Consider the following 12,550-nt stretch of genomic DNA (forward strand, 5'->3'; position numbering starts at 1 on the left):
CACTGAAGTCAGCAGGTATTCAGGAACTTGTTCACGATTCTCTTAATGCTTCTGTCAGACATGAAACAAGGCTCAAAAATAATGCTGAGAGATAAAAAAAGCCATGCCAAACAGTTTTATAAACCACCCTTTTATAGATAGCAAATTTAGCAATGGCAATGGAGCAAATGGAGCTTGTTCTCGCCTCTAAAACATCATCATCCCTTTCAGTGAAGGATATTCCAGGAGCTGTTAGAAGAGCATGCACTCTCAGTCAGAAAAGCACATTACCCTCCTACCAAAGCCGTTTCAGCCGTTGCGTTAATAATAGCCGATACTGTGAAGTGCAGTTCAGAATAGGAATCCCCTCTTCAGGCTGTGCTCTCTTCAAAGAGAAAAATCAGACTAATCTCTTTAACAGCGTAAGTCAGGAGAAATGGACTATTGATGAAGCAGCTCATTTGGACTAACAGATGAGGCAAATTAACTGGGCTGCAATCTCCTCAATCTACTGCTGCCTGAACCAGAGAGAAGGGCAAATAAACTGAAGTAAGCTTTCCATCTGGGGAACTCAAGCAGCTATCATTCACCATTGTCATGGACATAGCTGGTGGTGGGAAGAGGAAAACCACATACTGAACATGGAGATAACACTTGTTTCTCTGTTTTGAATGGCATCATTACACCTTCTATTTCAAAAAAGACAAATAGAGCACTTACCACAGCTAATCCAACTATGGACTTAAACCTAGACTTCTTCAACTACCACAGCCCAACTAATGGCCCATCTGAATTAAACCATCATGGATCAGCAGAGACATCAGCACAACAGTTGTGCAGTATCAGGAATCACACAGGACACCTGTGAGGAGCTATTCTCTATTTCTAGAGCACAGCATCAAAGCTCTGTGACCCATAATCCCAGATGAGGAGTAGCGTCCAAATCTTTGACAGCCATGACAGCAGTGAACAGGAGTCTGCAGAGCAGACTCGAGAGACAACCTGCAATGATGGGAATTTGATCCTGAGACAGCTTCTGTCTCTTACAGGCCTGTTTGTCCATAAGAGGTTCCTTTGTGCTGTCATTACTACTTTCATGTCATAAAGCAAAAAGACAGACCTTGATTTTCCTACATAGTTCACATTAAATGGTGTGCCTTTTTAGTTAAATCCTTCTGGGATGAAATTATGACTGAAAGAAGAATTTCTGGCAGACCATATGAATCTCCCCAAAGCCCTGTGAGATGTTTTTGGTGTTTCAAAGTAAAATTAGGCTCAGGCCTCATCATCTTTGGTTGAACATCAATCAATTTACTTTAAAGCTTCATTGTGCCACATTGCTTTTTTTACAGATAAACGCTTTACAGAAAGAAATACATTCTTTACTTTGAAGACACAGGACTAGTCTCATAGAGCCACAGAATTGATTGGGTTGGAAAGGACCCAAGGGGGTTGGATCATCCAGTTCCAACCCCCTGCCACAGGCAGGGACACCTCACACTAGACCAGGTTCCTCCAAGCCCTGCCTAACCTGGCCTTGAACACTGCCAGGGATGGAGCATTTACCACATCTTTGGGCACCCTGTGCCAGCGCCTCAGCACCCTCACAGTAAAGAACTTCTGCCTTATATCTAACCTGAACTTCCCCTGTTTAAGTTGGAACCCATCACCCCTTGTCCTATCACTACAGTCCCTGATGAAGAGTCCCTCTCCAGCATTCTTGAGCCCCCTTCAGACACTGAAAGCTGCTCTGAGGTCTCCATGCAGCTTCTCTTCTCCAGGCTGAACACCCCCAATGTTCTCAGCCTGTCTCCATACAGGAGGTGCTCCAGCCCCTCAACTTTGTACGAGCAAATTTCCCGAGTTCTGCTCAAGCATGATATTATTTTTCAGGCTGTTAATGCTTCAAATAAAGTATATATTTCTTATAAATCTCTTTTACAACTGTGTTTATTAGTTTTATTTCACTTCATACTTTTGTGGGGGTAAATAATTACCGTCATCCTCTAAAAGAGGATCATAAGCAGGTTTATGGAAGTCAAAAAATATTTCTCTGCTATTGTGAGCATATGAATGAGCAACCAATGCAAAAAGAAAAACTGCCAGATTGGCTATAAGCACCCCTTATTTGTATGTGCTGACCACTGTAAAGAGCAGCTCATTTTGCGTTTACTTCTATAAAGTAGTATAGGATGCACAACCACTTGTTACTGAATTCAGTAATGAACACCTTGCTCCAGAACAAACATCTGAATGGTGGAATATTGTTCTAAAACATTTTTTGTATTAGCCACCCTTAGTGACTTCTTGCAACATGCATCTCCGGATGACATTTCTTTAGCCACAGCTAAAGAAATAACTGTATTTCTTACAGCTTTGTCACTCTTTAACGCCTGGCCTTATGCCACACTAGATCTACATTTCTGGGATTTCTCACTATTTCAAATCCTGCTGGAGAAAACAGCTTTTCTGTATATAGAACATGTTTGCTGAATTTATTTCATTCAGGAATCAGCTCATGTGGGAAGATCACACAGGATAAATATTCCTGTATATATTTATTGTACATTTATACTACATTGAACTATGCGTGATTTGATATATATTATATTGGATTTGGCAGTGCTGGGGAACAGTTGGACTTGATCTTAAAGGTATTTTCCAACCTAGCTGATCCTATGATTAACCTGCATTAAAGGGAAGTATTCTGCCCAGACTATACTTGAGTAAATGATAGGTAATGCAGTTGTCTTTGGTTATTCCAAATACAGAACAAACAGGTGGACAGAGTAGCAACCACGCTGTTTCCTCAAATTCCTACAGCTATGTATTTAAAAATCTGGAGCAAAGCCAGCTTCTTCCATGAACAGCTTCCCAGGGGAAGAACACAAGGAAGGAAATCAGAATTTTTAAAACAAAACACATGGGTTACATTAGGCATTTTGATGGTCTCTCAGACACATCTATCATAGCAAGCCAAGGACAGAGCTCAGCCTCAAAGCCTCTTCCTCCACTTGTAATTTTGTCCCCTACCCAGCAGCGAGGGTCTTGCAGGAGTTAATACTGACTGACTTCTTCCTGTCAGCAATGTTGGAGAGTTGTAACCTGGAACATTTTAAGACCCAGATGAAATATTCTTGTAATGTATTATGAATTAATCAGAACATGAAAACAGCATGAAACCACACCAGCCCTTTGCCACAGATCCTAACATGTACTCCATATTGCCACAACTAAACATTTGTAAGCAACAAGAACCATGCTGTTCTGGCTCATTTTCCATACATTGCACCCACATTTAGTTATGTTTTAGAGTACTTTATTCCCGTAGGGAACACAGGAGTTAATGGCCTTTTGAATCTAAGAAAGAACAGGACAATAACTGACTACGATAGACAGAAAACATACATGCTAACTGATGCTTTCTGAAGTGGCAACACAGAGTTTAGCATGCAAGAATGCAATGCATCTAAACTGACAGAATGAGAGAAGAAAATACTAGAAAAAGAAACTTCTGCTCTAGTTAGTAAGAGCCATACAACACAGATACACAAACATTCAGGGCTGTGTTTAAAGCAGATGAAAAGCAACTGAAACCGTCACTAGCTGGATGGTGTATTAGACCAGTTCTGTCCAGCACTACAATAGTAACTGGAGAAAACAAGATGGAGAAAAACATCTACAGAATTAGAAATTTGGATCCAGCAGAAATGGCTGATCATATCAAGGCCAAATATTGACTATTCTCAAAGTTTTCTCATGTGACTTTAGCACTGAATATATCCAAAATTATACGTTCAAGAAATAAAGAGACAAAGAAAGAGAAACTAAAGAAGAAATAGAAACCCTCAAGAACTTATCCCATAGAAGCCTCAAAGATCTTTAAATACAAACTGGAAGCCCCTTAGCTCAGACCTGCCCAAATATATATGTAAACTGTTTTTTCACACAGTAAGTATGTAAACCAAATACAGTTCCCAATTACTAACATTCCATGCAATATTTTGCTATTAACCAGGGTCTAGAGAATAAATTATTACCATTTTGTAATGAAGCCACTGGCTGGCCCACTTTGTTAGCATTAAAATGAAAGCAGTAAGAAGACTCATGGAAACAGTCTAAACTACATACCTATTAACAAGGACTGCAGCCATATAGCCCTTTAATACTGTATTGCCGTTGCTATGCAGAAAGTCATAAGCTTTGTTCCAATTTTGCAAGACATCTGGACTGACTGACTTGCTCTGGGCTAGAAGTTAAGGCTACACTTTTTTTTTTGACCTCACTGCACTTTGGTTTACCTGGTTTAAACATAAAACCACTAAAAAATGGCTTTTTTTATTTCTAATTGACCAGATGTCTGTAGCTAATTGTGTTACTTTTACTTATCTTTGTATGTTAGCACAACAGCTTTACTACAACATAATGTTGCAGTGTACAGAAATATAGACCTATGGAAACATAAAAGAGGCCTTGAGATGTGAAGACAGAGGAAATGGTGTAGAGGAGTACTGCAAAGTTACTGCAAAGATGGAGAATAGGCTTGCTATTGAAGACAACACCCATTGCTATAAAAAAGACTCACCAATGATCAGAACAAGTATCTAAACATGTATAAAAGGAACCACATACAGTAGATCCGAATACAACATGGAGCTGCAGACTAATAAAGAAAAATGCATGTTAGCAAACTTATAAAGATATCCCCAAGACACAAATGTTTCCTAGAACAAAGAAAAAGAAACCCTTAACATGAACATCTTCGTTCCAGTGAAGGACTCCAGATGCTGCCAATACAGACACCACCACTAGCAGAATGAAGGCACCAACCGTGAGACTTGGAGAAGCAGGGGTAGGGTGAGCACAATGTCAAAGGAAGAGGGTAAAAACTAAATGACTGTATAACTGTGTTAGCTCTGTTACTATTGTTAAAACAGTTTCTTCACAGAAGCTCGGTTTTTCTTCAGGAATAATGTGATCGAGCCTATTAAAAACTCCTGAAGTAGTCGGTTAGGATTTCACTTATACTATAAAAAAATCTTCTTAGCTTTACATAAGATGCATTTGCTCTTTGTCCATGAACAAGACGTTGAGTACAACAAGGCTTTAAGATATGTTAGAAATGTCTGACAAGTCAGTCAGAACTTACCTTTGGCAAACTGCGTACATTTCCAAGCAAAAAGTACAGAATGGGAGAGGACATTTCCATGGGGAGTTTCTTCCAAACAAAAAGTAGAGAACAGGGAACAAAGAGGTGGAGCCAAAGAGAAAGTCACCTGCTTCCTTTTGGCATGTATTTATTAACTGGGCTAGTTAAGAGGCACCTGATCTAACAATGGGGACCCACAGGTGTTACTGCAATACAACAGTAATTCACCAGCCACAGGTGTCCACAAAGGTCCGGTGAAAAGTAATTGCAAAGCACTGTCACCAAAAACATTCCAATTCTTGTAGAACTGGGAACATGGTGACATTCATTGGAGGGAAGCTGCATTTTCCCCAGGCTGTTAAGAAAACCAATTAAATTTATTAAGTTATTTGTTCTTTACTATTTCATCAAGTCTGCGTGCTTCTTGCTGGTTTCCCAAAGGCTTCTTGTTTCTCAAGCATGCAGCACCATCAGCATGCTGTTATTGTTTGGAACCCCATGAAGACTAGCAGTGTCAGCAGTGTGCAGACTTGGGAAGCGAAGAGCTTATTAATCTCTGTGTGAAAAAAGACACTGAGCTCTGCATTCCATAAAAAATCCTGCATTTCAGCCCCTTGGTAAAAGGACTGTGGTCAATACCTGGCAATCCTCATGCACAAATGAAAATTAAAACCCCATTATAACTATGAACATGAAAAAGCTTTACCATCTTTAAATATGAGCTAAATATCAACTTGGATTTAGGCACAGATACTGAAAATCTCTAAAAGCAATGGCCCCGATGTTTGGAAATAGATGAAAACAGTGAATTTGAATAGATTTTAAGTGCGTTTTAGGGTATGTTTGCAATATTGGAGATATTCTTGATACTAATATTTGAAAAGCATCACTCAGAATGAACTAGGACAGTCCCTCAGCAGTACTTTATATGCACGAAGGAGAAAACCTGAGCTTTGCACTGAATTATAACAACAATGGGGCTGAGCTGTCTTTTATTAGCAGCCCTTTTCATTAGGCTGCTAGACTCTACCTACTGTGTGAGACAAAGGTGTGCAGATAACAGATCTTTCAGTGATGTGTTCACTAATTACATTTTTAACACTAGCAGAAATAATATTAACTTTGGTGCTAATGATAATTCCTTATGACATCCCAGACTACTGCCACAATGACCTGCAATGAGCTAAGAAAAACATAAAGTTGGAAGTATTAAATGATTTCAAATACCTCTTACCAGTTTCCTCCATGTTACCCTTTCCATAGTGTACTCATTCCCCGCTACAGTTTTGGTACTGGCTGAACCAATAACACTGATAACCATACAAATAAACAAATACAGGCATAAAACCAGTTTTAAATACAGTCTGAAAAGATCTACAACATTTATTACACCATGCTGTTAAAAAAAAACCACACTATTTTCTTCACTAATTTATGCTAGCATCTTTCTTCCTTCTGCTCTTTGTTCTTTATGTTGGAACTTCGGTCTTCTCCAAAGATTTGGTCTTTCACGAGGATTTCTGTGATGTGCGAGGGCGCTTTGTTGGTGTATGATTTGCTTTTGAATTTCCTTTCCCTTTTTGTCCCCCTTTTTAAAAAAGGGGACAAAAATACTTCGAGGCACAACAAAAGTTATTTAACAGTCAGTCATGAAGCTGCACATGCTACTACTGAGTAATTCCTGTGAGCAGCCTTTGCCTTTCTCACCCCATCTGGCCTTAATGTCTCTTAACACCCACTCACTGCACCACAGCAAAAATTAGACTAAGCTCCTTGGGGCAGGGTTCTGCATTTCCATAACTCCTCTGAAGCACTAACATACATCTACAAGACGTTGGGGAAAAAAGAAATGAGCAAACAAACACAAGACTAGAATCCAAGCTGTTAAAACTTGATTTGCAGGGTCAGACGCCTGTGGACACCTTGTCACATATAGCATGTGCATTTTGTTCCATGACGCCAGTGAAGTGACAGAGCCCAGCTAACATGACCAATACACTATTGGTTATATACACACAACTGACATCCTTAGCACAGTGTCAAATAAGACATGCAAAACCAGCTGTGAAGTCAGCACACCTTTTGCCATGAACTTGGTCAAGGCTGCCCCCAAGTTCTTTGCATATTATGAATATTCCACTTATTCATATATGTATTTTATCTATTGCTGCATTTCTCTTAAGAAATAGTCAGGACAGGTTAGCAGATTAGCATACTGGAATCTTCCATTTGATATAAAAACAGGTACGGAGTGGAAAGATGAAGCTCAAGTTCTGCCACATTACTTCCATGGCACTCTTTGCCTCCCTGTACTTGCATTCCTCCTCTCTTCTTGCTTTTTTACACATACCTGTGTCTCAACTCCAGCATGACATAACATCTAATGGTAGAGAAAGCTGGAAGATGGGAGCCTATGATCTCCACAGAAAATACTGTGGTGACAGAAAGCAAATTAAGTGTGCTTTACTGTGTAAACCCCATAACAAACTTCTCCCACAATGAACTTGATCTATTGATTTTAATATGCTGAAGTGTTTGTACATTTATATGAATGCAAATTTTAAGCATGCCATGGGACCCACTCTGGATCTGATTCAGCATTATTTGTCATCAGTGAGGTTTTCAGCAAAGATCTGCATATGGCGATTCCTCAGATAACATGGAATAGAAGATGTGCATCCAGAAGTTCACTTCAGAACAAGCCCATTAACTTGACTATGCCTGGTTTAAAATGGGTTGAACTTGAAACAACGTGAAGTGCTTGCTCTTGCTGACAACATCCAGTTTAACTTCAATGCAAGTTACTAGATCTGTGTTCCCTTAAAGCTCAGGCTAAACAAAAGTAAAACTGGTTCCCTACCTGAATTACCCCAAAATCAAAGGCTTCCTTAAATGAACACAGCCTCAGTGCTTGGTGCACGTGTTTCTGCATTTCTGGATACAGCAGGTTTCTATTTAAAGATTTAAATTCACCTGGTTTATTGGAGCTAGGGGCAAAAGGGTGGAAAGAACAGAGCCATCCATGCTACTGCAGCTCTGCAGAGAGCAGTCCTGCCTCCCTGAGAGGCCAACTGCATGCTGTGTTTACAAGCACTGGGATGGGCATGATCAAATCCAGTGGCTGGGAAGCAGATCCGGACTGCAAGTCAGCATCCATTCTAGATTCCACAAAAAAGGCTGCGCTACTCTCAGGCCAGGCAAATAAAATTCAGATGATGCAGCCTTTACAAGGCTTTAAATTTCCAACCATTGTGAAATTGTTCCTTGGAAATGAGGAAAAACATCAACTTCTGTGTGAGGGAAGAGTCCCTTCCATACACAGTCTTCAAATCAGATGGCTTTTTGCTTGCAAACGTGTGACAAATCAGTGTGTATTTCTGTGCAACACAAGTTCATAGACCAGTTCTTCTGCTTGACTCAGAGCTGGTTTCTGCCTCCTGTTATCAGCAAAGAAAACAGCCCTGGGGACTGCATATAAATAATTGGAACTACTTTGGTGGGAAGGAAGAAGATGAAGAAGAAACATAGGTGTGTCACATCAGCCACTAGTCAACTACTTCTAAGGATTTTTAAGCCAGCTTCTCGCCTGTTGAATAACCGAGTTAAACTAGTGTGAAGAAAGAGAGTTAGCACATTTCCTCTCCTCTAAATGTTTCACATTCAAGTCCTCCTTTAGATTATTTAGTGAGCTGACCTTGTTGTCAGCTTCTTTATGTTGCTCATCTAGAACATCAGGTGCCACACTGAGCTGCAACTTGGCATCAAGGAAAACCTGCCCCTGTGTCAGGGCAGCCAGGACAACCTGGACTCCCACAAGGACTAATGGGTACTCCAGTAAAAAAAGCTGCCTTCAGCCCTACACAAAGAGAAAATATTCTAGTGGTTTTAGCATCCTTTTGGATGCTTTTAAGGAATGCTCCTCTCAGTGCTCCTGCATTTCATCAGCTCTCCCTCTCATGGAAACTCTAAATCACGCATTTAAAAATAGACCATCAGATTATCTGGGTAAATCATAAAGCTCAGCTTATCTCTCTCTTCCCCTTCAAAATATACAATTTATTTTGTCCACCAGCTCAGCAGCATGAAGCCAAGAATAATCCTGTTTGTCTCAGTAACCCCACTATTTTGATTGTCCCTGTGTATCTCCATTATCTGCATGGATGTCACGCTGGGGTGTGCGTGTCTGTGCGAGCATGTAAGGCGGAGGAAGGAATTCTCAGCTCTGGACACAAAGGTGCACAATTCTGCTTATGGCAGTGTTTATGGCCATGCCAACTGTGTGAGTCCTAGCATCACAACACAGCCTTACCCAGCCGTGGAGAATAACACCACGATTCAGCAGGAGTAATGTACTAAGTACTTCAATTATGCATTAAATTGTTGTTTAACACCAATCTGGACCCCAGAACCAGCGTGCTTCCCCTGAGGGCAGACATAATCAATGCCGTGAGAGGGAAGACACAAAGAAATTGCAATTTCTCTTTCCCACACCACATAAGCAGCAAACCTCAGCTCCCAGCCCCAGCGTTTCCCATACACACATCTCCTCATCCTCCTCCCCCTGCCTGTGCGGCCCATCAGGCCACGGGAGCCGGAGAAAGCCCTGCAGGGCTATAAATAGCTACTCGGGAAAGAGCGGGGGGGAGAGTGCAGCAGCACGTTTCCAAAGATGCTTGCTGCAGAGGGAGGTTTTGCTGGATTAATTCAGAGGGGAAAGGGAACCGGCAGGAAGTTCACTGACATAGCAGGTAAGGAACAGCAGCTGCCCTGGGTGAACTGGAAGGGGAACGCCTCGCTCGATGCGAGAACAGCAAGGTGGGCTTCTCCCTCTGAGTGTCCCACCTAGTTCTGCAGAGGCCCCCCACGCCGAGATGCGACCACAGCGGAGAGAGACAGCGAGGATGCGAACCAACTCGACCCAAGTGTTATTAGCACACGCAGCTTATCGTCTATGCCAAGTTTGTCCTGAGTCAAGCGGTGCTCTTTACACACCGGATTTGCACTGACTGTGCTCCTGCCCTGCCCCAGCGTGGGAACGGCAGTGCAGGCTCCCCTGCCCTCTCCCCTGTTTCCCTTCGAGACACAAAGCCAAGAGGTCCCGTCTTGCAGGAGCCGCCCTATTCCCCCCTTCCCTCCCTCTGGAAACTTTGGGCAACTCCAGCCACCGCCTGCAGCGCGGTGCGTGCTCGCCCCTTCCCGGCGGGCACACCGCGGGAGCATCCCGGTCACCGCGGGGGCCGCATGCAGGCTCGAGCGCTCCGCGGGGCGCGCTCCGCGCCGCTCCGCGCTCCCCCGCCCGGGCACGCACCGCGCGGCTGTGCAGTGCTGCAGCGCCCGGCCCGGCCCTGCCTCACCGTCCTCCAGAGCCGCTGCCGCTTGGCACTGACGGAGGTGGCGGTGACGATGAGGTGGGAGACGGACACCACCAGCCCGAAGACGATGGCCAGCAGGGTCCGGACGGGCAGCAGTGAGTAGGAGACGAAGGTGACCAGCATGAGCTGCCACATGCCCTGCTCCGGGGTGCTGGGGGGCTCCATGCCGTAGGCGCCGAGCGAGAAGGGGCAGCAGAGAAAGGAGAAGGTGAAGCTGAAGAGCAAGGTGAGCTTGACTATCTGCTGCAGCTGGGTGACCTGCAGGTACTTGACATTGGTGACGATGAAGAGGGAGAGGAAGATGATGCAGTGAACCGGGTGCGACCCTTTGGAGATGGTTAGGCTGGGGCCGGAGAGCAGCTCCACCAGAGCCAGGCTGGCGGTGAGCACGATAAGGACTGCCAGCGCCTTGAGGGTGGACGTCTGCTCCAGCTTCAGGTTGTAGCTCTGGAAGAGAGCCTCCAGCTCCTTGCAGTCAAACTCGTCCTCACAGGCGATGGCATCCAGCAGCAGCAAGGGAGGGGGGTCCCCCAGCCCGGCTCCCGCTCCCGCTGCCGCGGCAGGCGGCGGTGAGCAGCAGCAGTGACAGCACTTCTTCCTCTTGGTCTTGACTTTCTGAAACGGTATTTCCTCCATGTCAGTGCCATTCATAAACCCCGGGGAAGAAATGCTCCTCCTGGTGTCCCCCGCTGCCGCTCCTCCGCCTCGCTGCTCATAAAAGAGAGGGGGGCTGCGAGCAGGAGCCGCGGCCGCTCGCCCGCCGGCAGCCGCAGCTCCGCGGACGCGGGCACCGGGCGCAGCCCGCGGCGCCGGCAACCGCCCCCCTCCGCTGCCACCGAGGAGCCGGGGATGGCTGGGACGGCGGGAGGAGAGCCTCACTCGTGCTAATACGCCAACCTTCCTGCCTGCTGTCTCTCTCTCTCTCTCAACCCTCCTCCTCCTCTTCCTCCTCCTCCTCCCCTGGTGCTCCAGGGATGTTAATCTCCTAATGACACCAAAACACCATCCCAAGGTTTGAAATCAAGAGGAGGGAGGGAGGGGTGGGGGCAGACGGTGGGTGGAAGCGGAGGGAAAGGGGAGTGGGGGATAATCAACAGGCGGGTCTCCCTTCAGATAGCGCTATTTGGAGGAGCAGGAGGTACGGAGAGCGGGTGGCAAACGGGCTCTCCGGGAGTGGGTTATATTAAAACCCCAAACAAACCAAAATCGAACAATAAACAAGCGGGGGGGGGGGGGGTGGCGGTGGGGGTGGAGAGACCCGCTAATGAAACCCAGCCAAGGACTGTGCTAAGAGGAGGAGAAGTGGGGCAGAGGGGCCGGAGAGAAGGCGGGAGGCAACGAAAGGCAAGGCGATCCCCTTTCCACGTCCGAGAGCATCTCACCGGGGCTGGGGAGGGAGAGGCGCCTGCGCGCCACCCGCTTGGGAACCCGGACACGTCCCCGCCGGGGCACCGCGGCTCGGGAGACGCGGGGAGACCGCCCGCGCCCCGCGCAGCCCCCGCCGCCTTCCCACCTACCCGGGCTGCGGCTGCTGTCCGACAGCCCGGTGCTGCCCGCCCGCCTTTGCGTTTGCTTAAATACAGACATAAATATACCGATCTACATGTAAAGGCATAGAAACACGTGTAAATATATAAATATATACACAAATATGGGTGAATCCTCCTTCCTTTGAGAAATAAAGTCTCATCTGCCTGAATAAACATCCTGGTTTTAACTCGTTTTGCCTCCTAGACTCTGAAGCAGTTGGAGAAAGTGCAGGGAATGAGGAAATTTCCAAGGGAACACGTTTCTGTGCGCACTTCTGCCTGTCTGGGAGTACACATCAGCCGGTGGCTGTGGATGGCTACTCCTGTGACAGGACTGAATTATCATCCCACACAAAATTGCACTCAGTGCCTCATCAGAAACTTGACTTGGGAGTCTCTGTGTTGGTTTTGGAAGAAAAGATCCCCCCAACCTTCCAGTTCTGCCTATAATACTGCTCCCACCTCCCACAATTACCAAGTTGCCATCGAAGAACACATACAACATTCTTTTCTGTAACCAT

General features: G+C 45.1%; 1 protein-coding gene across 1 annotated transcript in view; it reads right to left on the bottom strand.

Annotated features, from left to right (window-relative positions):
• Positions 1-11,725, bottom strand: part of ADCY1 (adenylate cyclase 1) — a 142,973-nt gene extending 131,248 nt beyond the window's left edge. The window contains exon 1 of the mRNA XM_061464595.1: positions 10,483-11,725. Coding sequence (XP_061320579.1) covers positions 10,483-11,151 — 669 coding nt within the window. The 5' untranslated portion in view covers positions 11,152-11,725. The remainder of the gene's footprint in view (positions 1-10,482) is intronic.
• Positions 11,726-12,550: the final 825 nt, after the last annotated feature.

This window comes from Pezoporus flaviventris, unplaced genomic scaffold (genome assembly GCF_033815535.1).
Source record: "Pezoporus flaviventris isolate CSIRO_AGI_PZ_B2104156 unplaced genomic scaffold, CSIRO_AGI_Pfla_v1 ptg000037l, whole genome shotgun sequence".
Lineage (NCBI taxonomy): Eukaryota > Metazoa > Chordata > Aves > Psittaciformes > Psittacidae > Pezoporus > Pezoporus flaviventris.